Source organism: Alexandromys fortis, unplaced genomic scaffold (assembly GCF_014885135.2).
Source record: "Alexandromys fortis isolate MF-2015 unplaced genomic scaffold, M_Fortis_MF-2015_v1.1 scaffold_23, whole genome shotgun sequence".
In the NCBI taxonomy this organism is placed as follows: domain Eukaryota; kingdom Metazoa; phylum Chordata; class Mammalia; order Rodentia; family Cricetidae; genus Alexandromys; species Alexandromys fortis.
In genome coordinates this window covers 3,233,977-3,261,516 of record NW_026067907.1, presented here as the reverse complement: position 1 = coordinate 3,261,516, position 27,540 = coordinate 3,233,977, and the positions used below count along the sequence as shown (strand labels likewise).

The 27,540-nt window shown below is 44.3% G+C and overlaps 1 protein-coding gene across 2 annotated transcripts in view; it reads left to right on the top strand.

The window, feature by feature from the left end:
- Cnksr3 (CNKSR family member 3) overlaps positions 1–27,540 on the top strand; it is a 100,839-nt gene that overhangs the window by 44,891 nt on the left and 28,408 nt on the right. Inside the window, exons 2-4 of one of the 2 annotated variants that reach the window (XM_050135818.1) lie at positions 15,009–15,172; positions 22,682–22,884; positions 24,043–24,130. In XM_050135818.1, the coding sequence (XP_049991775.1) occupies positions 15,009–15,172; positions 22,682–22,884; positions 24,043–24,130 (455 nt within the window). Of the gene's footprint in view, positions 1–15,008; positions 15,173–22,681; positions 22,885–24,042; positions 24,131–27,540 lie in introns of those variants that run through there. The other variant, XM_050135820.1, reaches the window with a different exon arrangement.

Genomic DNA, 27,540 nt, shown 5'->3' with positions numbered 1-27,540 from the left:
CTTTTGTCTAAATAAGACAGAACTAACCTAAATACAACTATAAACAATAATAATAAATAATAGATATAACAAACAATATTGAGAACAAAAGTTTTACCAGACATTCTATCTCAAGGAGTCTAAATAATGTAGAGAGTAATTACAATTATATAATCTTCAACTCCGTCAAAGATCCGAGAAGGGAATAAATATTACTTAACAAATGAGCGATATCCAAAGCGTGCCATAAATGACAGAGACAACAGACTACCTGGGCAATCACCCAAATTCTCGTTCGCAATGTTGAGTCAACCAACTTTGGCTAAGGCCTAGCATGACTGACATACCATTATCAAATGCAAGGAATTTTCTTAGAATTATCCTACCCTGTCTTGGCAAGATAAGAAAATCCTGTTTCATATCTTTGTCAGTAGATGAGGTATGGGCTTTTCTTAACCCAAAGGCCAATTCTGCCAAGAAGACAAACTCCCAGTGGAGTGTCTTTGGTGCTCAACGTTCTCTCGGGAGTAGAGTGGTGTCGCCAGGAGTAATTGTGTCTCGGCACAGAATTCTAGGTTAGCTTAAAGGCCATTTTCTACAGCTCTTTAAAGAGGCTGAAGATTATACTATCTATACTAAATATAATCTCTATGTATCTAGAATACCTTATTAACCTAAAAATAAACATGAACAACATAAAATTCTCAATACCTATCTAACTTGAAGACAAAAAAAAATAAACAACTGTGCAATACATGAAGACAATGATCTTCATCTGTAAACAATGTCATTACATATCAAATGTAAACAATGTTATTACATAAATAGTATCAGAGGTAGAAATGTACATTGTGATATGGTAGATGTATCAATACAATATAAGTATACTCTTATACAAAAATAGAGGTAGGAACACTCACATTCAATATTCAATATGTCAATATACAGGAAACAGTACCAATACAATTTTCTAAAAACAGTAACTCACAAATACCAATCATCCCATCAAACCAGTTAACCCCCCTTTTTTTTTTTTTTAACATACCCCTAACTCCATAAAACATCTCCCCATCCCCTCAACCCCAAACCAACCACTAAAAGATGTCCCTAACCCTGAGGGCAAACTCTGTTGGGGGAGGGGACGCCGTCCTCTAAGATTGCTTCAAGCTGACATGGGGGCGATGTTCTCCTTAGGGGCTCCTGTGAAAGCAAATGATGGTAAAATTCCCAAATTAACCTTTGGCCTAAGAAAATTATAACTAGTCCCTGAGCGCTTTGAGAAGGTCCGGCCAGAGTGTCGTCAAAAAATGTGCACCATTCGAAATTGTCTTGTGCAGTTGGTACCAAAAAAAATTATTAGCACGTAGAAAAGAAAAAAAAAAAAAAAAAAATATATTCAATATATTCATGACGTCATAAAAACCAGGTTGAGTTGATGTTGTGGGGCCCCATCTTCATCCTGGAAACTTCAAAAATTACTGTAGGAAAATTTGTTGCTTGTTATGGGAAATTTAGACACTAACAACAAGGACATATACTGACATATAAAGAAAGACACAGATACGAGGAAAAGCAAAAACAAAAAACAAAAAACATATATACATAAATATATAAAAAATCAATACTTACGGTATGTATATAATGTTAGTTGATCCTTAGTAGGTCGTAACTATTATCCATCCATCAGTAATTAAATATTCAGGGTCCCTTAAAGTCTTTGAAGATCAATATTTTCCTGTGGAGATAAGAAAAGAACCCTGCCCCCAACCTATCTGTATTCCTTACCATCAGTATGCTCGCCAACCTTGTGAAAGAATTGTTATTTATCTTTTCCAAATGGCTTTTCTTCTTCATACCGAACCTTTATTAGTTTTGTCGGTATCCACAATTGTTCCTCACCTGTGGAGATAAGAGCAAAACCCCTTCCCCAACGCAGCACATCTCCTGGTTTCCATTGTGAGGTCAGCACATCCTTGAAATAAACTGGTTGATTTAGTTCAGTAGACTTTTCCATTATCCAATGTCTTTCTGCAGCCGTTGTCCCCTTCTCATTAGCGTTAAGAAAATTCAAGGTTAACAAAGCATTATGTAACCTATTTCTGGGGGTGTTTTCCACCCCTTTCTGTTTATTCAACATATCTTTTATAGTTCGATTTGATCTTTCTATGACTGCTTGACCTGTAGGATTGTATGGTATACCTGTAACATGCTTGATATTGTAATAGTCAAAAAACCGTTTCATTTTCCTAGAGGCATAAGCAGGACCATTGTCCGTCTTTATTTGTGTAGGTATACCCATGATAGCCATGACTTCTAATAAATGAGTGATTACTGAATCAGCTTTTTCTGAACTTAAAGCAGTTGCCCACTGAAAGCCTGAATAAGTGTCAATGGTGTGGTGAACATACTTCAATTTGCCAAATTCTGCAAAGTGGAACACATCCATCTGCCAGATTTCATTCCTATGGGTGCCCTTTGGATTAGCCCCTGCTGGCAGTGGCGTTTGGTTATAGAAAGAGCAAGTAGGGCATTTCTTTACAATCTCCTTAGCCTGTTGCCATGTAATAGAAAACTCTTTCTTCAAACCCTTGCTATTAACATGATGTTTTTTATGAAATTCAGAGGCTTGTAGCACACTACCAATCAATAACTGATCAATGTCTGCATTACCTTGTGCTAGAGGACCTGGCAGACCCGTATGGGATCGGATGTGTGTTATGTACATAGGGCAGAGCCTGTTCCTGATCAAATCTTGAACCTGGATAAACAATGAGGTTAGTTCTGTATCATCAGGTATAAATTCAGCAGTTTCAATATGTAAAATAACTCTTTCTGCGTATTGCGAATCAGTAACTATATTAATAGGTTCTCTAAAATCCCTTAGCACCATAAGAATGGCATATAATTCTGCCTTCTGGACAGAATCATAAGGACTTTGTTCCACCTTACCCAAGTCTTCCGATTTGTAACCTGCCTTCCCTGTTTTATTGGCATCAGTATAGAATGTACGGGCTCCAGTTATTGGAGCATCACGGACGATTCGAGGAAGGATCCATGAAGTTCTCTTTATGAAGTTAAGCCTCTTGCTTTTTGGATAATTGTTATTAATATCTCCCAAAAAACTAGCACAAGCTCTTTGCCATGGTTCATTATCTTCCCATAATTTCTTTAGTTCATCAGCAGTGAAAGGCACTATAATTTCTGCTGGGTCTATGCCTGCTAATTGACGAAGTCTCAGCTTTCCTTTTATAATTAACTCGGCGACTTTTTCCACATAAGTTTTCAGTTTTTTACTTGGTTTATGTGGTAAAAAGATCCATTCCAAGATAATATCATCTCTCTGCATTAAAATTCCTGTAGGAGAAATTTTGGATGGTAATATGACGAGAATACAATCGAGCTCTGGATTCACCCTGTCCACATGTGCCTGTTGTAATTTTTCCTCAATCATCGTCAGTTCCTTTTCTGCTTCAGCTGTTAATTCTCTGGGACTGTTTAAATCTTTATCACCTTCCAAGGTTTTGTTCAGATGAATTATTAGATCAGGTGTTATCCCAATAGTTGGTCGTAGACTGGAAATGTCTCCTAACAGTCTTTGAAAGTCATTAAGAGTCCGTAAGCGATCTCTCCTAATTTGTGCCTTTTGTGTCTTAATTTTTTGCAAACCTATTTTATAACCTAAATAATTAACAGAATCTCCCTTCTGTATCTTCTCAGGAGCAATTTGCAATCCCCATTTAGGTAAAAGTATCTTTATTTCTTCAAACAGTCTGTTCAAGGTATCCATGTTTGAATCGGATAACAAGATGTCGTCCATGTAGTGGAATATTATAGATTCAGGAAACTTCTTGCGTACTATTTGCAATGGTTGGTTCACAAAATATTGGCACAAGGAGGGGCTATTTAACATACCCTGGGGGAGGACGGCCCAGTGGTATCTCTTGGAAGGTTGAGAATTGTTGTAAGTAGGCACCGTGAAGGCAAATTTTTCTCTATCTTCTTTTTGTAAAGGTATGGTGAAAAAACAATCCTTTAAATCAATAACTATAAGAGGCCATCCTTTTGGTAATAAAGAGGGCAAAGGGATTCCAGATTGCAGAGGACCCATAGGTTGAATAACTTTGTTGATAGCTCTGAGATCTGTCACCATTCTCCATTTACCTGATTTTTTCTTAACCACAAATACAGGAGAATTCCAAGGACTGGTAGATTCCTCTATATGTCCAGCATCTAATTGCTCTTGTACCAGCTGTTCTAAAGCCTGTAACTTTTCCTCAGCTAGAGGCCATTGTTTTGTCCATATTGGTTTCTCAGTCAACCATTTTAGAGGCAATGCTGTTGGTATCTCTGAAGGAGTTTCAATTGTTTGTTCTTGTACGGCCCGAATGGCCGGTTTTCTCCGTTTGTAATATCTTTTAATATTATTCTCAGAAATATAGGCTCTAGAATTAGCAGGAATGTTAATTTGGGTATTCCATTGTTGTAATAGGTCACGACCCCATAAATTCATTGCAATACTGGCTACATATGGCCTTAATTTCCCTATTTGTCCCTCAGGCCCTATACATTCAACCCATCTCGTGCTCTGTCTTACTCGAGATAGGGTTCCAATTCCCAGGAACTGAACATTTACATTCTGAAGAGGCCAATTTGGATGCCAAGATTCTGGGGTAATGATACTTACATCAGCACCTGTGTCCAGCAGGCCAGTAATAAAAATGCCATTTACACACACTTTCAGCTTAGGTCTTTGATCATTTATAGAAGTTTGCCAAAACACACGTAACTCATCTTTCTGCTCATTATCGTTTGTAACAGTAGGCATGAGGTTTCCTAATTGTCCTGACGAGGCACGTTCTCTGCAGAAACTGGAAATGACTGGACCATGTTTGCCATGGGGGCCTGTGAGGCCCCCCCTCTCACGTTTCCCGTCTGTATCAGGTTTCCTTGTCTATCTCTTGTAGATCTACACTCATTCGTCCAATGTCTACCCTTTCCACATCTTCTACATAAACCTGAAGGCTGAGTCCTTCTATTTCTGTTATTTCTAGAAGACGCATTATTATTGTTTCTGAAGGTCCGTTGTTTACAATTCCTTCTCATATGACCCATTTTGCCACAATTAAAACATTTGGTATTCTGATGTCTCCTTTTACCATTGGAAATTGCTTCCTCTACCCATGCTTCAGTGCCATAATCAAATGTATCAACATCCAGTGTATGCAAGACCCATTCTTCCAAGGGTGCTGATCTGAACCTTAAAGGCCCCAAAATCTTTTTGCATTCCACATTTGCATTTTCATAAGCCAAAGACTCAATCATTATACGTCTTGTGTCAGGGTCAGGTATCCCTATTTGTACAGCCTTAGTAAGTCTTTGTAAAAAATCACTAAAGGGTTCTCTCTGACCTTGTTTAATCGTAACAAATGATTCCATTCTCTGTCCTGGGTCTTGTACCCTGTCCCAAGCCCTTAAGGCTGCTGTAGTGCATATGGAGAGTATGCTTTCATCCAAATTAGCTTGTTCCTGAGGATCGGAAAAGAGTCCTTCACCTAGAATTTTATCTAGGGAGATGTCACTTCCCTTCGCCTTTTCTTGCTGTTCTAAAAGTCTAGCCTCTTGCCTGAATAAGCATTTCCATCTTAAATGCGTCCCACTCTCAAGGACTGCAGAGGTCATCTGGGTCCAGTCTAAAGGCGTTGGTCTGCTCATTATGGCCCAAGATTTTAGCATCTCTTTAACAAAAGAGGAGTGCATCCCGAAAGCCGTGACAGCCTGTTTAATTTCTTTGAGATCATTTATACGGACAGGCTCCCATGTATCTTCCTTAAGGATCCTAGGGTTTTTGGAACCAATCACCTTCTCTGTCGTTATTACTGGAAAGGCAGGTAGAGGTGTAGATAGAGATTTGTGGAAATTGTCCCGGAGGGATTTACCCACAGATGTAGTTAAAACTTTCCTTTCTACCGTTTGTTCTTCCTCATCAGAATCAGAATTTAGAAATTCCTCAATCTTTTCAATTCTATTCACCATTGCCTTCTGCAATGTCTGTATCTCCTGTCCAGAATTATGTTCCAAAGCCCTCATTGAGGATTCTAAAGTATGAAGTTTGTCCGTTAGAGATAAGTTCTCATCTTTGGACATGATTTTTATGGCATAAACCGTGCCTTCTTGTATTGACAATCTTTCCACCACTCTGTCATAAGCTTTAGACAAAAGTTGATTTTCCCATTCAACCGATTTAATTCTCTGAGATAATGTTTCAGTCCCTTCAGAAAGTGACTGATGAAATTTACGATTTAAATCAGCTGTTCCTTCTTCCATAATAATAAATTTCTCCTTAATATCAGCCTGAACCTTTTCTAAGTTTTTTTCAGTCACCATTGTCTTGTTAAACAAAGTTCTGTTCTCTTCCTGTAGAACTTTAAACTGATTCATGAGAAGATCATTGTCATGCTTAATCGTTTGTAGATGTTCAACCTCTGCCTTAAGAATCCTGGATTCATCTCCAATAGTTTTTAGATGTTCAACCTCTGCCTTAAGAATCCTGGATTCGTCTCTTAAAGACTCTATCAGACTTTTGTTGTCAAACCACTTAAGACCAAGGAAAACTACTAATCCCAGAAGGATCCATAGATGTGGGGTGCTAGACACCTCTTGTAGGATCTCCCACATGGCACACTCAAAAAGGTTATGGAAGTTGGAAGAGGTGATATTATCAGACATTTTATTTATAAAAGGAAAAAAAAAATTTTTACCTGTAATGACTGGTTCCTGCCAGAGGTGGCGAAAGAGTCCACTTGAATCCACGTGGAGAATTGATCTGAAATGAACCTCAAGACTGAAATTTATACAAATGACCCCTTGGGGCCCAATGTGGCGGTTTGTGTTGTAAAACCGCGAATATTTAAGCTTCCCTGTTCGGTTCCAAACGTCAAAGCAGAGAGGGAGGGGTTAAGTCCTCTGCTCTGCGAGAGGAACACAAAGAGCTGCCTGCGAGCCGCAGCAGCCTAGAACCGGTGGGGGAGGTGCGCGGAACAAAGCCGTGCCTGCTAACCTAAAGCGGGCGGGCGCTGGAGTGCCGAGGACTGCGGGGTTGCGGCGGGAGCCTGGCGGGCGGCGTCACCCGAGGCGGAGGGGGCGGAGTGGCTAAGGCGATCGCGTTCGGGGCCGCGTTCGCGTCCCGAGCCGCGCGGCTGCGGGCGGGGGAAGTCAGCAGCCTGTGTGCCTGACCTGCTGCAGACACAGCGGGGTTGTGCCCCACGTTGGGCGGCCAACTGCAGCGGTCGGATCAATAAATCACCAATAATTGATATTTAAACAAATTTAATAACAAAACAGACTCACAAAACCAAGGTTCCAGCGGGGTAGCCAGCGGAAACAGGAGAGCAAGCGGAAGGGCCCGCGCAGCCTCTGCCCGCGCACTATATCAGTAAACATACGCCTGAGGGCAGCCCGCCCCCAAGGGGAGGGCTTATCCCTACAACTCAGTGTTATTTTTGGAGTTCATTACACATCTTGTGATGAGGGGCTGAAGGAAGAGGGCTCATGGCTGCACACTGAGCGTTGCTTATGGAGTCTGAATTCTCATTCACTCTTTAGTACCATTGACACTGTAGTTGACTGATTTGCATGTTAGTAGTTCTCTTTAGTCACTTAGATAAAGAGGAGGACGCTGGGGGAGGGAGGATGCTGGGGGAGAGGAGGGTGCTGGGATAGAGGAGGACTCTGGGGAAGAGGAGGATGCTGGGAGAGAGGAAGATGCTGGGGGAGAGGAGGATGCTGGGGGAGAGGAGGATGCTGGGGGAGAGGAGGATGCTGGGAGATTGAGGGTGTTGGAGAATTGGGGGGTGCTGGGAGGTGGAGGACAGGCCATTTCCTGGTGTGGCAGGCTGTGCTGAATCTACTTGGGTTGGGTAGTCTGGGTGTGAGGAGCCGCACCTTTGCAGCTGTTTCTCCGTGATAATGTTCAGGAGAATCATTAACCAGGAGGTCAGAAACCTCAGTGCCGGCATATCCCTGAGTATCTGTTCTGGATGGATGATGGGAATGCTGAGCTAAGGTTTTTGTCCTCTCAATTATCCTGTGTGGAAGGATGTGTTTGCCAGTGTCGTATTTTCTTCAAGTATGTATTGTCTTACGTAGTGAGTCCCAAAGGGCGGTTGCCTCTGCTGATGTCTCCAGAGTGACATTAGCCTTGGAGGATGTGGGTCACCAGTGTGAATCCGACTTTGCTTTGGGGACCAAGTGTCTTGACACTTGCTCTCCCTGCACTTGACCTTGTAAGTTCAAGCGGTTGACTGCGTGCTGTGGCTTTAGTAACTCTTCCGTGATGTACGAGCCAGCCTTTCCTTAATGGCTGTGGCTCCAAACGTTTATCTCATTGGTAGCATTATCTTTTTTTTCCCCATCCCAACTTGGTATCCTAAAAATGACTTGCACTGTTCCTCTGCTTCAGTAACCAGTTGTTCCTTCTGTGGACAAAAGAAAAAGCTTTGGTGACTTTTCATTGAGCTTCCAGGGCTACATCTCCAGCATGTGTCTGGTAGCCTCTGCTTGGGGAGGGAAGGACAGATGGATGCAGTCTCTGCTTCAGCAGGGAAGGCGTGGCAGCCAGCTCACAAGGGTGTGACTCTGTAGAAAGCCTGGCTCCTTCAAACAGTTTTAGGTGTTTATTTTTTTTTCTGTAGACTAAGTTCACTCATTTGCTAATTATTTTATTAGCTCTGAGAATGTTTGGAATTTAGGTTTTGGGTGATTGCTTTCCCCATAGAAGTAAAGGTAATCTGTCCATACGGCTCCCCACGGTTCCCCTGTCTTGTAGAAGTGTTCATTCTTAGACTTGAGTGCTCAGAGGTTCCAACTCATTGCTCAGACCTGGTCTCCTTTCTTCAGAGTAGCTTCAGTCAGCAACCTCTTGGGGGACTGGTCAGACCAGAGATGTGACTATTGCGTGTGAGGATGTAGGATTAATGCATGCTCGCGGACCTGCAGCTGAGGTGCCAGGAACTGGGACGCACCCTGTCACTTAGGTAATGTGGCGTTCAATCTGAATTGCCAGTCAGGTTGGTTTTGTGAGCTAGCCAAGGGCACAGGGGCACTGTTATTAGGGAAGTGGAAAATGCATAGTAGAACATGAAGGCTATGTGGATCATTGACTGTACACACCAGTCAAAACCCACCAAATTGCATATTGATTATTGGCAGATTTTATTGTGTGCAAATTATGTTTCGGTAGATAACGTTAGGCAAATGACAAGTTAAAGGGAATCTTCTGGAACATGTTCAGATCTTTAAAAACTCATTGTAGTCATAGATAAGTGTTTTTCTCAGACGTAGTAAAAGGACTGAAATTGGGTTCACTGAATTTCAGATAGACTGGCTGGGTCTGTTTTTCTGCCCGGCTGGCGCATCACCACCCTGCATGTCTCAATGCTGGGAGCTGCAGTGAATGCCCGCGGCAGACTCTCTCTACAAAGGGCCAGGCAGTGCGGAGTTCAGGCTCCCAGGCTCCGCCTGGCCTTGGTGCACCGCTCAGTGCTGCTGCTGTGCAGAAGCTGCCAGAGTCAACATGCAAAGGGAAACATGGCCGTGCTCCACTGACACATTACTTAGGAGACAGGCTCACCATGGACTTGGCCTTGGGGTGTATTTGCTGGGCTGAGAGTGATGCCATTGGTACTGTTGGTGAATTCATCAAAATGAGTATTCTTGAGAGAACGCTTGTTGGGTGTATACATGTTTATGTTTGTGTGTGTGGGTCTGCACATGCCATGGAAATCAGAAGATAACCTGTTATATAATCAGTTCTTCCCTGTCACTGTTTGGGTCGCTGGGATGGAACTCATGTCATAAGGCTTTGACGACAAATGCCTTTATCTATTGAGCAGCCTTGCTAGCCCAATTCTGATACTTTTTTATTAGCTTGCTTCATATTAACTTTGATATATAGCCACAACTGTAAGAATCTCCTTAGGATTTGGTGTGACAAAATCTAGCTGTGTTAATAAGCAAGTCACAAACATTATAATGGGCTGGAAGGAAGCCAGGCAGTTTAGCCTGCCTCTTTCTCAGTGTAGGGGAACTCTTTGGTCCCATGTTCCCAAGCACATACGAACTTTACACATCAAGTGTGCGTGCCATAGTTGGGTCCGCTTGGTAAAGCTGAAATTCTTTTTTTTTTTTAAATTTTATTTTATTTTAAGATTTATTTATTTATTATATATACAGTGTTCTGTCTGCATGTATGCCTGCAGACCAGAAAAGGTCATCAAATCTCATTATAGGTGGTTGTGAGCCACCATGTGGTTGCTGGGAATTGAACTCAGAACCTCTGGAAGAGCGGCCAGTGTTCTTAACCTCTGAGCCATTTCTCTAGCCCTAAAGCTGAAATTCTTTCTGGTGTCTTTGGGCCATGAAATATAGGTAACATTCTTGTGTTTTCTTAATCTGCCACTTGGAAAACCTAGTCTTCCTACAGAGCAGGAGATAGAGCTTAAGTTCTTGCTGGTCCCACTCCCCACCTCACCCCGCTCCACCCCATCCACTATCCTGCATATCACCACTAAGAAGAGTCTAGATGGGCTGAGGCTGAAACATGTTGTAAGGTTTAGTAAATGGTAGAGAGGTCTGTATGGACACAGGTTATCAGGGTACCAGGCAGGGAGGGGGCAGAGGATTGTCATAGAGGCCAAGAAGGTCAGGGAGAGGACAGAACACAGGGACAGACGGGTGACTGATGGGGACAGGAGAGATGAGTTGTTTTTGTTATGACAAAGGCTACAGGTTATTCATGGCATTTGACAATTGTTGGGTCCTTGGAAATGGCCATTGTGTGTGTGTGTGTGTGTGTGGTGTGTGTGTGACTTTAGCCAGTAGAAGGCTGGGGCGGAGCCTAAGTGGGAGGTACTAGCTGGTTATTCTCGAGACATGTAGTGTTCACAGAGGACTGCTTTATTTCTTTGTTTCGAAGTTGTTCGTTTTTGAAAGAGAGACGAAAGATCGAAATACTGGGATTGGTGCGCATCACTGTAGGTTCTGGAGGAAGTGCAAAGGGAGTGTTTTACCCTTAGGAGTCCAGGATGAGAAGATGGAAGAATATAATAAGCTTTGGATGGAATTAATACATGAATTAAAAAGTTCCTAATCAAATGGGGGGCACACTCACTTTCTCATTCACGGGTAAGTGGGATATATCAGACGGGATGCCATTTAGCCATAAGACGGGTGGAATGCTACCCCTCCAGACCCCACCGGATGCTCTGTGCCTCTGGAGCAAGCTTCCAACAAAGTGAAGCCTCTTTTTGTGCTGTCCATGTGCTGATATATATCGCAGAGTATTTTTATACAATACCAACTATAAGCTTCCAAATTTGGGGATACCTTCTGGATACGGTCATCACATGGGCTGTTAAGATGTCCCCTCTCCCGTTGACATTATTCTAGAGGGGACCACCTAAGCATTTGACTGTGTCTGTGTCTGCCAGCAACTTCATTCACATCTTAGAAAGTTGGAGACTCAAACAAGTCATTTTTTTCCAATTTAACAATAAACACTGGCGTCTAGTTTTCATTATAGTTATACAGGGGGGTGTTAGCTCCTTAGAAATGAGGTTTCGAGTCACTCGGAGACAGGCTAGTTAGAAGGGAGCTGGGGTCAGACCACTGCCGCCCCCCCCACTTTCTTCACATTTTATTGTGTGCTTAATTGGATTTGGATAAATGGCATGTGCTTAACTTAATTTTACTTAATTACATGTCCCTTATAAATCCCCCAAAGACGGGATTGATCGCTTGAGCGAAGCAGAAGAGCGGCTTACAGCAAGCTCCAAAGCTGCTGGATCAGTTCACGCATGTCCGAGCCCCTCTCCTGTGGGCTACGTAATAGTTTAAATTAGCTGTTCGTGAATGTGTAATTGTATTCCAAACAATAGGATAAATGAACAATAGGCCGTGGTGTGCTGGGATAATACAGCCCGGTGGCAGTGCTATTTAAGACTCGGCTATTCAGTGTACCGCCTGACAGGAAAATGTGTAAGCCATGATAGCTTCTGTCCTTACGATGCCTGCACTTGATAATCCTGCCTCTCAGCACTCCTGATGGCTTGAGCTCAGACTGCTCATATTCCTTTAGAAGCCTCAAGGCCATGTTCGCTGTTCTCTCTCCTTCGGTTGATGACTTTTGGGTTTTGTAGCCTGGGCTCTAGAATGTGCGTTATGATCCGTCTATTGTAACCCCACCCCCTCCGTGCCCCCAGACACTTTCTTAGGGTCGCAGTTCTGCTTCTGAAGTTCTGTTTCCTCTATGGTTTTTGGAAATTTAAGTAGAACTCTAGTCTTATCTTCGCTTCTTTCTTTTCAGGGGTTACTACCTACCCAGTAGCCATGGTACATGGTTTCTTCATTGTAAATCTCCATTATGGAGGTTCTCATGTATTCCGTCTGGCTTCAGACTACTCTACAGCTGAGTCTCGATTGGACATCTTCCTTCTTTTTCCCACCTGTTGAATGCCGTGGTTTACAGGTGTGCTTCATCTTTCTGGTTTTATGTGGTGCTAGAGATTGAACCTAGCCCTTCATTACAATTTTGATGATCCAACTCATTTGTTCTTACAAACTAATGCAATCTGTCAGCATTGTTCCTGAGATTTGAGTAATAGTCTTTCCTGGTAGCCCCACTGGCCCATGGATCATTCTTATTTTGTTCAGGGAGAAAGATTATGCATATGCTGAGTGTGAAATAAGACAGCTTTGTGTGCATTGCCTGGGCTCTCGTGTCAGAGAACCCGTGGCCATTCAGCCTCCACACAGTTTAACTGTAACACGATAGTTTTGAATCTTTATGACTATGAAGCATCCTTTTAAAGTTTAGCAGTGGGCCAGAGACGGCACCTTGGAAGAGAGGAGAGTGTTGGGATTGCCCATGAAAAGCCTTAGAGATGACGAAATGCTACAGTTGCTTGTCTTCGTGTCCTCCATTTTTGTCCACTGAGGACTGAAGAACCTTCTATGGCTGTTCCGTGTCTGTGATTGGACTGCTCTAATGGCTTTGTAATTAGACTCCACCGCTTATTTAGGAGGTGTCCAGAGAAGAATTTTTTATAATCCCGTGTCATAATGCCTGGTTTACCAGGCAGAGCATGAAGGAGCAAGGCTTGTGGCCTGAAGGCCTTCGTTTAATTCTAACTTCTGTTTGTGGCCTCCGCTGAAGTGGAACAAAGGCAGCCATCCTCCCGTGGCATCTCCCCCACGCCTGATGGTGGCTGCTTACAGGCCTGCTGGGAGTCTTCATTTCCTCATCTGCAAAGTAAGACAGGGTGACTAGGAGGCTGTCTCTGGTCTTGGCCTTTGTCAGTTTCCAGCTACAGGTAGATCCATTGGTAGACAGCAGACACTTGGTGCCCCAGTGCTGGGATGGCCTTTGACCCCAGATGGGGCATCTGCCTCAGTACCTGCTGGTGCTCCTAACCTCCACTGCCCCTAACAGACATGCTAGACAGCACTCAAGGATGTTGGAGTGGCAGGGTTTACACCAGTGTCCCCACCATTCCTGCGGGGACACAGCCTATCTGATGTAGATGTCTGCTTAGGAACATAGATGGTTTCGCTGTCTTCCCTTCCTGTATTTCATGGCTCCTAATAAGCCTCAGAGCCTCCGTCTCTCTCTGTGTCTTATCAGGAGGACGGTGGTGGAAGTTTGTGGGGCAGAGATAGAGATTAGTGTCACCGTCGGATGTTAGTACCTAGGGACTCGAGCATTGCTGGAAATGAACGAAGGACGTTGTGTATACTCTTTCCAGCTTAGAGAAACACCCACCCATGTGACACCATTTTTAAAAAAGGTCAGCTGGGATGAGCGCACATCTCCAAGGCTGTACACACGTGTCCATCCGCATGTGTCTGTGTTGGGCTCAGGGAAGACATTTTATACATACTGTTGCTTTTCATCTTCTCTAAATACCGCCTTTTGAAATACTAATGGACTTCCTACTAAGCCGAACCTTAATGAGGTTGATTGCTTTGGAGTAAGATTTTTTTTTGATAAAACCATGATAAGAAGTTGACCTGGGAGTTCTGTGTATAGAAATACAGATTCCCAAGCCTCTTTGTCTTTTTCTCTTTAGCTGCTTTGTGAGAGCTTTAAGACGAGATACAACCTGCTGTCGTGTTTGGACCTGGAGAAATGCCCTGGTCCTGGGGCTGATACCTTGTCCTTATTCTGTATTCCATATTCACCAGAATATCCTGGATTCCCCACATAGCCCTCAGTTACAAAGGACAGAAACTCAACCCAAACAAGCTTAAGCTAGACAGGGAATTTATTTCCGATCTAGTGGGAAAGTCTTGAGTCAGATCAGGACACCATGACAGGTCACTACGGGAGCGTTTTCTCTTGCTCTCTCTAATGGATTTAGTCTCAGATAACTGACCAGAAGTGCCCGCCCCACTACCAAGGTTGCGTCCTGTGACTTGTAACTGGGCTTTGTTTTCTTGTATCCGCATCTCACATATCAAGGAAGATAATGATTGGCTCCACTTAAGTCACTTGGTTGTCCCTGAATCTATCACTGGAGTATTGTTGCCGAACTGGCCATGTCTCAACCGCAGTGGCCAGCATCTTGATTGGCAAGCCTACTGGGGGAAGGATGCTGTCCCTGGAGAAGGGTTGCTTAGCCAACAGATAGCAAACGGATAGTACAGACATATTTCAAATCAGCATGGGTTGGTGTTTATCCCTTGAGTGTACAGGATATGGGAAGTACCTGTCACACAGTCTTGCTGTGCTAGGTCCATCCGAGAGTCTGCAGCGCCAGGTCCAATCTGTTTGAGATAAGACGGTGTCACAGGAACCCATCCAGGGGAACATGCGCAAGATGATCCAATATTGACAGCCACTGTATTTGATGGTAGTTAACAATGGATTAATACTGACAGCCACCGTATTTGATGGTGGTTATGACAGACTGAGACGCGGGCAATGTTTAGGGTACTCATGACAATAATAGGCTCTCCACACTTGATTTTTGTAGGGTTGGATGACTGCCTGCAGCCGTATGTCCACAAGTTTGAGCGGGAGAAGATTGACGGGGAGCAGCTGCTGAAGATCTCCCACCAGGATCTCGAGGAACTGGGGGTCACACGGATTGGCCACCAGGAGCTGGTGTTGGAGGCGGTCGACCTTCTTTGTGCACTGGTTAGTCTGGGAGAAGGGGCCCTGTTCTGTGGTGACTTTGTTTAGGCCCTCAGTCTCTCCAGTCCTCATGGGGCTCAGCCCATCCTCACACTTTTAACACGTGGAGAAGAATCTGCCTCAGTGGAAAGTTAGAGGAGCAAGCAAGGCACCTGCTAGAGGAGAGGCTGGCAGATAATAAGTCATGAGCTCAGGCTGGCTCACTTCTTTCTGCGTGTGTGTGTATATGTGAGGGTGCACAGACGTGTTAAGTGCACACACCTGTGTGTGCTTGTGTGTGGAGGCTGAAAGACAACTCTGTCATCTGTGGAAATGCTCTCCACTTTCAAGACAGGGTCTTTCACTGGCCTGGAGTTCTTCATTCAGAGTAGGTGACCTGTCCAGAGGGTCCCGGGGATGCTTCTGTCCCCACCTCCCCACTCCTGGAACTGCAGTGTGTGACATGATGCCTGGCAATCTTACCTGTGTGGGGACTTCGAACTCAGGGCCTCATACTTGCAAGGCAGGTACTTTACCAACTGAGCTGTCTTCCCATGCCCTTCCCCCAGTGAGTGAATGAATGAATGAATGCATGCATGCATTAAAGATTAGCATACAAGGTGTTAGATAGCATGATGTTTTTAAACTAAGTGTGTTTTAGTCGATTCTCCTCCCCTATGTCTCTCCCCCCCCTTGTCTCCCCCCCCCTTTTCCTCCCCCCCCCCCCGAGTCTCTTCATCTTTGATGGCCCATGGATCCTTTTGTTCATCCTCATCCTTTTCCCGTACCCACATAGCAGGTATACATCGCACCCCTGTCTGTTAGATAAAGTTTTATTAGAACTCAAGTCACTGATGCATTTATTATCTGAGGCTGCTCTTGTGCCTCAGGGACAGAATCTCTGTCACAGAGACCACATGTCCCTCCAAAGCCTGAAGCATTTACTGTCTCATCATATACAGGAAAGAGTTGTCTGTTAAAAAAAAGTCTTATTATCCTTATTTTCAAATCTTTTATAAAGCACAGAATGATGGAGACAGCCGTGAATGAAGATGCCATGTTCTAAATTGAAATGAGAAATGCTTAACGTTCAGGTCTGCCTCTGTTACTATAAAAAGCACTGTGAGTTTCACAGATACTCACGCTGTTTAAATAACTGATGTTTGTTCTTGGAATAACAACTAAAGAAAGAAAAAAAGGCAGCTAGATGGATAGGACTGTGAACTTTGTTCTGGATGGCAGGTGTTTGAACTCGGCCCAAGTCCTGATAATTGCATCGTACCTATGTCTCTGAAGTAATTTATTCGGATGTGGCCTAAAACCCCTGTAAGGACATTTGTTTACAGACTGGCTGGCACGGGTGGGACTCAGGTCTCTCGTCATGGTGCCACGATTAGGAAGGTGTTCACTTATCTGTCAGGGTTGGATGCTCTCCCCAGCCTTCAGGCTGAGTTAATAATACTCTGAACCCGAGCCAAGGGGATATACAATTACATCAGCCGGGATGGTGGGAACGAATGTGTGCGGTGACGTTGCCATCGCCGGTCTGCATTCCATCGATTATATAACACTCGCCACATTGTGAGTATTCTTTTCCTTTAAATGGGCAGCGCCTTGTCTTCTGCGCCGAGATGCTCCGCTCTTGTTTAGGAAAGTAATGGGGAAATTATTTGTGGTTGATAAATGAGCTGCCACAAGGGAGACACTGTGGCCAAGTGGTCTGAGTGCTGGCCTGGGAGGCAGGATTTTTGTATCCTAATCCTGGCTCCGCTCCAGGCTACTCCTTCTGTGACCCCTGGGGGAACGTGGTGTCGGCTCCCCAGTCTGTGCAGTAGCTCTCACCTTAGACGTGGCTGTGGATGTACGTGGGTGTTCCGCATTGCTGAGGGTGTGTGCCCGAGGATTAAAACTGTCTGCTCTTCAGAGCCAACCTTGCTCAAGTTTACTTCTGTTAAACTTCGTGGGAGGCACAGCTTTGCAGTCGTCTCTGTGAGGATGTTCTGGGCTATTGTGTGGTCTCTTCCACGTCGCAGTATTCTTTGAGGGCTAGCGAATTGCTTTGACACCCACAGTGTGATGGCAAGGAGGGCGGCGAGGAGGACGGGACGGTTGCAGGCACACTGTGAGAGTCAGGGAGAGGAGAAACAGCTGTCGCCCCTGCATGGACTCTTCGTTCTTTCCCCCTTCACTACTTCTTAAAACGTTGCACCAGAAACGAACAAAGCTGGACCAATGCCAGAACCTGAAGCTGTGTTTTATCTCCTACAATTTCCTACTAATTTCCTCTGTGGACCCCGCTATGACCTCAGTCTCACTGGAGACCTACTCTGCATAGTAGTGGACCCTGACTGCCTTGCAGGGGAATGCGGGGTGACTGCCCCCAGAGTCAGCAGTGAAAGTGTGTGTGTGTGTGTTTTCTGGGTGGGAGAAAGACTAAATATCTTTAGTCTTCACACAATCTTCCATAAAATTCTGTTATCACACAGCATAGTTAGACTGTTTATTTAATCTGATGCCATAATGATCTTTGGATGGCAACGTGAGTGAGAATGTTTTGCTTTGAATAACTCATTTGCTGGGCAGCAGTGTGGAGCTGTGGTTGGCCCTGGTGCTAGAACAAAGTTTCTAGGCAACCTTGCTGAAGTGGATGTTGATTTTTTTTTTAATGGGCAGGAAATGAACAGAAGTGGGATTAAGAAAGGACAGCGGGGTGGGGGTTTCCACTGGGATCCCTGGCAGGTTTTGGAGCAACGATAAGGATGGATAGAATGGAGAGAAGAATTATCTAAGCTGGAGAATCATGTAGCTGAAGGGTTAGGAGGGGATAGCATCCCAAGTTCAAGGCCCCCTCCCTCTGTACCTATCCTGTTCTCATGAGGGAGCTTTATCACATTTGGCTGCTTATGTGAGGGTTGATTAAAATTATTAAAAATTAAAAGGTCATCTCTCCCTTGTGCTGTCTCAAGTCGAAAGTACTCAGTAGCCGCGAGTAGCAGCGGCCACCATATTGGAGCGGAGAACTGTGTGAGGTTGGGTTGGACCATATTGGCCAGAAATATGCAGTAAGAAACATAACGGAGATCTCCACTCCCTGCAAAGTCGGTGAAGTTCTGGTTTCCTGAGGATGGAGGTGGAAGATGGGGTTTTTAAGGTTAAAGGAGGATGGGGTGTGAGCAGGGTTGGAGCCAGCACCAGTATTGAGTGTTGCCACCCCAAGTCTGTGGCTCAGGGGCATCGTTGTGTGAATCACCATAGCACATGGCCGTGTTGTGTCCCCTCAGGTCATTCATTGGTCACCATTTACCAGGCACACCGTTCAAGAAGGCTCTCTTTCTCTGTGGAATAGAGGCAGAGGGGAGGGGACTTCTCCCCATCTTTGCCTCTTTTTAAACTATGCTCACGCTCGGCCGTGGGGGCACATGCCTTTATTTCCAGCACTCAGGAGGCAGGATCTTTGTGAGTTTGAGGTCAGCCTGGTCTACAGAGCAAGTTCTACGTCAGCCAGGGTTGTTACATAGAGAAACCCTGTCTTCTAAAACCACCCCCAAAATTATGTTCAAGCGTCCACGCATTTCCTCATTTTTCTAGTTTTATGATTTATTTTGGAGGAAGGAGACCAATCAGAACCAACCCAGCAGAAAATGGAAAGAAGCAGTCATAAGAAACACGCACCTCTCATTTTTTATTACTTTATTCTATTTTAATGTTTGTCAAGAGAAGGGAGTTCAAAGTCTTCGGCAACAGTAAAATGTATTTTAATCTTCATTGAGTTCCAGAAGGAAGTGTCATATAGGAGTAAAAATTCCAAGACGTTTGTGGCTACGTTGGCTGCAGAACACCAGCCACTCCTGCTTTTAGTGAACAGTCTTGATAGAAGTTGTCAGGCTAATTGACAGAATGAGAGAGCCTTCCCTGGCATCCCAGAGACAAGCCTCCGAAACAAGCTGCGTCTTGTAGGCTCTTTATCCATCCATTTGTGAGGCTTTGAAACTAAAAGCCATGCTGGAAGCCTGTTGTGCTTCCTCTCCCCCACTGAATGAGGATAATTTTATTGTAGACTTTAGGAAAGCCAGTGATAGGAGAAAAATAAGTGAGTGTAAGATTTAGGTAGAATTTTGATATTAAGATGGGAAAGATTTTGAAATTTGTATTCTTTTAAAGTCTGTACAAATTTTTAAAATTTGGCTCAATACCTTCTAAAATTTTCAAGTTACAAAAGATTTCGTTTTTAAAACCTTGTTTGTGTTCCTGCGTGGGGCCTGTGCACCTGGGTGCAGGTGCCTGTGGAGTCCAGAGGTGTCAGATCTCCTGTAGCTGGAGTTACAGACAGTTGTGAGCCACTAGGTGTGGGTGCTGGGAAGCAAATTCCGCCCCTCCCCAAGAGCTGTGTATACTCTCAACTGCTGATACAGCTTTCCACCCCTTCTAAGTTTTTGAAATTAATTCTTTTAAAAAATTTATTTTTGTTCTGTGTGTATGGGTGTTTTGTCTGCCTGTGTGCCCAGTGCCCACAGGGAACAGAAGAAGGTGTTGGATCCCTGGAACTGGAGTCACAGAAGTTGTGAACTGCCATGTGGGTGTGGGGACTAGAACCTGGGTCCTCTGAAGAGCAGCCATTCACCTTAACCAACAAGTCCGTTCTCTAGCTCCTGAGACTTTTTCAGAAAGTAGAAGCAGTGCAAATTTAAACTTCCATAGAATTCATTTAAAGTCCTTTTCACTAAAGCTGAAACCTTGTTATTAACTCATCATTTCTTGCTGAAAAAGGAAGTTTTTGCAAACTTCTAAATGATGGGCTAGTGTGGGCTTACTTTATTTGCCTTCCCCTTCATATGGTGCGTCCCCTTCATCTAAATATGTGTGTGCTTACATGTATAGATTATGTATAATCATCCCCTCTTTGTCCCCAAGAACAGGGGGCTAGAGCCAGTTCCGAAGCATCCTGATACTTTAGATCATAACTTTAGAACATAAACCTTTCATGAAGTAGGCATGTTTGGTTAGTTTGTACTAGGTCTGGAGTTACTAGGTTTCCCTCATTTTTTTCCTTCCCTCTCTCCTCCCTCCCTTCGTCATGCATTTCATCTTGGCTTCAAACTGTCCATGCTCCTGCCTCAGCTTCCTGATTTCTGTATGATGTGTGCATACCCAGTCTGTTTGTCTTACTCTTGTCTGTTATCCATCCTGTGTAGATCTCATGTATCTTGACTTTCCCTCAGGCAGGGTGGTAGGAAGCGGAGGTCCACAGCACTCTGAGCCAAGGCCTGGGCTCATGTGCTGTCTTTTGATTGGAATCCTAGCCTTGTCTTTGGTCGCCTGTGTCATCCGGTGATATACCGTTCTTGGGCCTTGGTGTTTTCAGCTTTAAAGTGGTAATGCAGGTCACGTGTCTGTGATCTGACCGTCTGAGATCTGGGAAACTTTCAGAGAAGTGAAAATTGTTCATCTTACCTCCTGTCGGGGTCATAGTCAAGACATGGGCAGTCTAGAAATACCGTATGTGATTGCCTTCAGGCTATGGCATAGAAATTAAAAATTAATCATTTATGTTTATAATTGAGTCCCACCCACAAGATATGTCACGTACATGCAAATATTCCAAAATCCTAAACCCCACCTAAAATCTAAAACGTGGCTGGTCCCAAGCGTTTCAGATATGGACACTCAGTGTGCTGTCCAGTTTTGTGTAAACCTAACACTAGCCAGAGTCATTTGGGAACAGGGATCCTCAGTTGAAAATATCCCTACCAGACTGACCTGAGAACAAGCCTGTGGGGCGTTTCCTTGGTTCATGATTGATGTGGGACGATCTAGCTTACTGTGGTTGGTAACACCCCTGGACTGGTGGTCCTGGGTTCTTTGAGAAAGCAGGCTGAGTGAGCCATGAGGAGCAAGCCAGTAAGCAGCTCCCCTCCATGGGCTCTGCATCAGCTCCCGCCTCCAGGTTTCTGCCCTGATTGAGTTCCTGTCCTGACGTCCCTGGATGATGGACTATAAGCTCTGAGATGCTCTTGTCCATGGTGTTTCATCACAGCCTTAGAAACCCTCACAGAGACACTGAACTCGCCAGCCGCAGGGGGCTGCAGGGGGCACGAGTCAGGTAGTTCTAGACATACAGCAAGTGTCAAATATATTATGCCTAGAGTCCAAATGGCACCAGGTCCTGTCTTTGAAATTCTATGGAAACAGTATCGTATATCTCCAGGAATATCTTTCTTTGCTAAAATGATCAGACTTTGATTTGGTACATGTATTTACAGCAAAATACAGTATTCTTCCCCATCCCCAAAATTGCCTCAAATTTGGTTATTATTATTATTATTTTATCTGAAAGGGGGCCTAATGATGGAGGAGGGTGATCTGTCTATTGTTGCTTTTATTGGTTAATTAATAAAGAAACTGCTTGGCCTGATAGGTCAGAACATAGGTGGGTGGAGTAAACAGAACTGAATGCTGGGAGGAAGAAGGCAGTGAGGCAGACACTATAGCTCTCCTCTCCAAGATGGACGCAGGTTATGATCCTTCCCAGTAAGCCACCACCTTGTGGTGCTACACTCATTAATAGAAATGGGCTAATCAAGATGTGAGAGTTAGCCAATAAGAGGATGGAGCTAATAGGCCAAGCAGTGTTTAAAAGAATATAATTTATGTGTTATTATTTCGGGTATAAAGCTAGCCGTGCAGGAGCTGGGCGGGAACACAGCCCGCCGCTCCTACTACAGCCTAAGACAACATTGCTACACAAAATTAATTAATTGTGGTGCTTGAGATGGCCCAGAGTGTGTTTCACAAGTGTTCTATCACTGAGCTGTACCCTTAGCCTGAAATTAATGTTTCTAAGCAGGCAGATAAGTTAACAGGGTTCCAAAAGCACAGATTAAATTTCCTGTGAACTGATTGTGTGGCCTTTTCTCAGTCCCCTCTGTTGGGAATCCATCTCTTCCTTACCTGTGGTGCTGTGGTGAGGGGCATGCAGAGTCCTGGCCTGGCCCGTGGTCCAGATGGGACAGAAGTCAGAGGCTAGTAACTGGAAGGCACTATTCTACTCCCGGAGAACACATGCAATGACGTGTTCGGCAGAGATTCCTGGATGTCATATCTGGGGAGTAAGCATCTGAAATCTGGTGTGCGTGTGTGTGTGTGTGTGTGTGTGTTTGCTAGCATCCACATGGGATGCTCTCCTCTCTAGAGTTGTCCCAGTACACATCAGTTCTCTGAAATCTGCTCTGAACTAAGTGCTCAGGAGTCCTGGAGGGGGCAGCTGCCCTTATCCAGGCCCTGAGTGATAGAAATGGCCTCTCCTTGCTTCTAGCCACACCAAGAGCATTTTGAGATAAGGTTCTAGGGAGGGTAAATACCCTTGGGGCGGGAGGAGGCTGTGGGAAAAGCAGAGTCAAGGCTAGCTTGTGGGAAGGTGGGTGGAGTGGGCAGGATTTTGTGGGCATGGGGTAAGTTACTCCAGCTACTCAGTCATTTGAAAGTTCAGACATTGCTGATAGTTTTAGACTTTTCCTTTGATTTTATTTCCCACAGAATTATGGCCTTGAAACCGACAATATGAAGAACTTGGTTCTGAAATTGCGAGCATCTTCCCACAACTTGCAGAATTACATAAGTAGCCGGCGGAAGAGTCCAGCCTACGATGGGAACACGTCCCGCAAGCCCCCCAACGAGTTCCTGACTTCTGTAGTTGAGCTTATTGGCGCTGCCAAGGCCTTGCTGGCTTGGCTGGACCGGTGAGCTGTGGTGCAAAGCTTCCTGAGGCTCTTGGAGGGCCTGAGATGCTCAGAAGCCTCAACTCCGCCTCAGGAAGAGAAACCATTGTTCCTTGGGTTCCCTCTCTCTGGAATTCAGGGGTCATAGATCAGAGGTAGATCTTAGGGCTCCTTTGGAAGTTACTCTGAAGGTCAACAGCAGGAATGAATGAACCCAAGTTCAGAGGGAGTGGAACTGCCAGAGGTTTTTTTACTGAGATTAAACATTAACACTGGAGGATGTGGTTGGTATGAAGCCATTCGTGGACTTGGCTTGGCTCATTTCGGTTGTATTTTTTGTCTTTTTTTCCCCCTATTCAGATTCCTGATTTTTTTAAAGTAATGCAATATTTTTATTAATTCTTTGTGATTTTCAGACAGTGTGTCTTGTTCGTATTCAACCCCCATTCCTCCCTTCAGCTAGCTTCTCCTAGATCCACCCTCCCTTCCATACCCCTCCCTTTGTGTCCTCTTCCAGTTTTCCCTGAGCCTTAGCTGTAGGTGCTGTGTTGACAGCGAGTCACTTGGGGGCAGGTACCCCATGATCAGTTGATCTCTGCATTTTGACCAGTTGTGGTTTTCTCTATTGGTTTCTGTCTTCTGTAAAAGAAGCTTATTTGATGAGGGTCAAGAGCTGCGCTTATTGAGGGTTTAAGGACAAGCACTTTGAATGCACTTATGCTGGCTTGTAAGAGATTATACTGGCTTAGGAGACTGCAGTAGTGGGTTCTCCTCTGGGTTCCATGGCCTCACCAGTCACAGGTAGTTGGCTAAGTTTACAGTGTCAGGCATGACATCATTTCTCTTGAGTAGGCCTTGCATCCAACTGGACAGCTGCTAGTTACTTCCAGGGTCTTTCAGAATATTTTACCATGGGGTGATTGTTGTGGGTCATAGGTGATCTAACTGGATCCTACTATTGATTGCTCTTCTCTCTTGGCAATGTGTATGGCCCCTTATAATAGATGAGCTGGTTCTCAGGGTCAGATCTCTTTATATTATGTGTTGAGAAGAAATAGCATCATGAAAGATAAGCCAGCCTGTAGTATAGCCATGTGTGCCAGCATCTATGGTGGGACGCTCAGGGATTTCTTTCTCCATCATCGGCCCCTCAGTAAAGAGAGTTCTGCTCCTTCCTAGGGCTCCATTCACAGGGATCACGGATTTCTCTGTGACAAAGAACAAAATCATTCAGCTGTGCCTGGACCTGACCACGACAGTCCAGAAGGTCAGTAATGCATCATCATTGATTTCTAGAATTTTCTCCTCTTCTTAATTTTTTTCCCCAGAGGTTCGTGTGTGGGTACAATGTGTCTCATCCTCCCCCTCCATCAGGATTTGGTGGAGATGAAAGGCTGGAAATCTGAGCAGATGGCTCCTGTGAAAAACGACCAGCAGCCTCTGGCTCAGAAATGACTTTGTTTGTCTTATAATCATGAATACCTGTGTATTTATTCAGACATGTTAAGGTGCTTTTCACTGTCGTCTCTGTTCTGAGAGCTTTGTTGTGCCCAATGATTCTGACTTTTCATTCCATCTCTGTTGTTGGGATTAAAGGTCAGGATGGGACAGGTTGTGAGGCTGTAACAAATAACCCCATACCTCAGCGGTTTATTCTTTAGATATTTATAGTGTGTGGATCCCACAGGGAGATGTAGTCTGGCTCTGTGAACAATCAGCATCTCACTTTGCTGTCCCGTGGCAGAGAGGCAGCGAGCCTTGGTGGGGCTCATTTTCCCGTGTGGGATTGACATGTCAGTTTTCCTCAAGGTTCTTCAGTTGGCCTAGATATTTTAGCAGGAGCTGTAAGGTTTCAGATTGGCCTATAATTTGTCTAGCTTCTGTGATATTAACTGAAACCGAAGAGTATGAGTGCTGTCATGTTACTTGGCATATAGCAGATTCTTAGAATTATTTTTCATTGAATTTTTTATAAATATAAGGAAGGGGTTTCCCTCTTCATATCTATTTGGTTTTAAAGATTTTAATTTTTTATTTTTAATAGGAGTATCTTCCCCTCCCCTGTGTATATGTATATTTCTGGGTACATGTATTTCTGTACACATATGCCCAGGGTCTAGAAGAGGGCATTGGATCCCTTGAAGCTGGAGTTCCAGGTGGTTGTGAATCTCCCAGTTTGATTATGGAAATAGAACTTGGGTTCTCTGTGATATTAGCAAGTGCTTCTAACCAGCAAGCCATCCCTCAGTCTCTCCACTTTGTTTTAAACTTTGTGATTTGATATCTATTTCTATCGATGATCTGATAAAAACAAAGATATCCTTCCCTTATTTCTGACCATGCAGTAACAGATGCAGGTGTGTGTGTTTCTCTGTAACAGAGTGAATTATGGCTTTGTTTATGAAGTTATTTGAATTTGAAACACATGTGCTTTGGACCTGGGGTCTGACAGATACACAGAGACACTCTATGATCTGTGCTTTTGCGTATGTATATGATGTATAAGGTAATTTTGATGGGAAGAGTGGTATCAGCCATGGTACAGGAGTGCCATGAAGTCTGAGACCAGGCCTGGATGGCAGACTGTGTTTCTCCAATGCCTACCTCAATGTTCTTTTCCTTTCCTGCTTCCCTCCCTTACTGTTCTGATTTGATTTATAACGGAGTGTAAGAGCCAAACAATGAGATTAGCAAGTGGGCCACGTTAGCTCATAGGCGCACCTGTGTTATTCTGTGGCAGGTCCTAGGTGGTGAGCCTGACGTGGACTGCCACTGTGGAGCATGGGGGAGCAGAGGGACAGTGAGGAGGCAGGGGGCAGATGCAGTGGTGTTTGTTTTTACAGGCTCAGCAGGCTCTGCCTGAGCAGGTTAATGCTGGCTTTGCAGGCATTGGGACAGTTCCTTTGATAAATATTTGCTTGGCATCTGTGTGCCACTGTTCTAGGCACTGGAGTGCCGGAGCGAATAAACGGACGAGATGTATGTGTCTCAATGAACTTAGTGTCTGGGGCACGGAGAAGCCAGAATCGAGGTCAGTGAGCAAAGTTACATGTGTGTGAGGTTACATAAAGTTAGCAAGCTGGGGAGGGAGGGGTGCAGGATGGAGAGGCAAGATGGCTGGCATTCGTGGAATGACTGGCATCGGTGGCTGCAGCAAGCCGTGTTGAGAAGATGACTCAATTGGAATAATTGATCTGTGGAGGTGTGCTCGCCTGGCAGGGTGGGCCTTTGCAGGACCCCAGTTGGGATCTTTTTGTAGAGAGAGCTATTGATCACTCTGCACTGATGATAGGAAAAATGTAGTTCCCTTCCAACTGGGAGGTCTAGGTCCAGTGTGGTTGTGCCTTCTGTGGAGGATCCTGAGCTTGTTCCTGCCCACTGAGGCCTCCTGGCACATGGCACACGACGGAGGGTGATTTCCCACGCACAATCAGTAGGGAGATGGGCAGCTGTTACTTGAGAAGCTGATGGAGTCGGTCTTTCGTCAGAGATTGAACCCTGAACTCAGGGTCCTGAGAGGCCCCATGCTTGATAGTGTGTGTGCATCATTCGCTTTTACTTCCCTGTGGTGCTCACTGGGAGAGTTAGTCTCATGGCTGAGAGCATATTCTTCACGGGTTCAAATCCCACCCCTACCACGGATTAGCCCTGAGCCTTGGACAAGTCATTTAAGATTCATAAGACTTCACTGTCTTAGCTGTAAGATGAGAACTCTGACGTCGTCCTCCTTATCAGATGGCCTGGTGGAATTCCTGTAAGTTCTTTTTTCGTGTCCCATTTGTGAGTCTTAAAGAAAAAAGGCAATATAAAAACGAGATGTGAAAAGCTAGGAGTGACGGCGCATGCTGCTAATTCCAGGACTTGGGAGGCAGAGGCAGGTGGATCTCTGTGAGTTAGAGGCCAGCTGCTCTGCTTTGTGAATTTCAGGACAGCCAGGGCTACATTTTTTTTAAGGTGTGAAGAAAAATGATGCTTAAAAAATTTTAAAGACGTATATATACATATGTATATACACATATATACAAATATAATCAGATGTCTGTAAACTAGGTAAAGGAAGACGTAAATATAGCTGCTAGTTAGAGAGAGAAATTGTTTTTTTCCTGGCAGGGAAAGGGGTAGACAGAGAATGTGGGGAACTAAGCAAAGAAAGAAAGGGAGGGAGGGAAGGAGAATGCGTGGGGGTGTATTTACAGAAGTCATATATATGATTGCACACATGTAAAAATTAGATATATCAATTTGAACGAATGAGGGCTTTCTGTATGTTTGTGTGTGGTGCTAGGAGTAGAAGGTACGGCTTCTTTGTGCACAGGGACATTGCACACACGGCTATTGTACTGATCTAGACTCTCAAACAAAATATGAGGTATTTTAAAAATGGCATCTGCCTGTATGATACAGAAAACAGCACTGCTTTAGAGAGTATACTCAGGTGGGAATATAAATATCTTGATTTTTGGATATTTTTGGGAAATATTGTTTCCCAGAATCAGACTTGATAATTTAAGAACAAGGGAAATATATATGCCGCCTTCATTTTCTAGAACTAAAAATTTTTTAATTTGAACACATTTTCCTAACTTTGAGTTTGGTTTTTGACAATTCATTCATATGTGTATATAAAGGAATGAATATATATATGTATATACACACACACACACATAAGAATATATA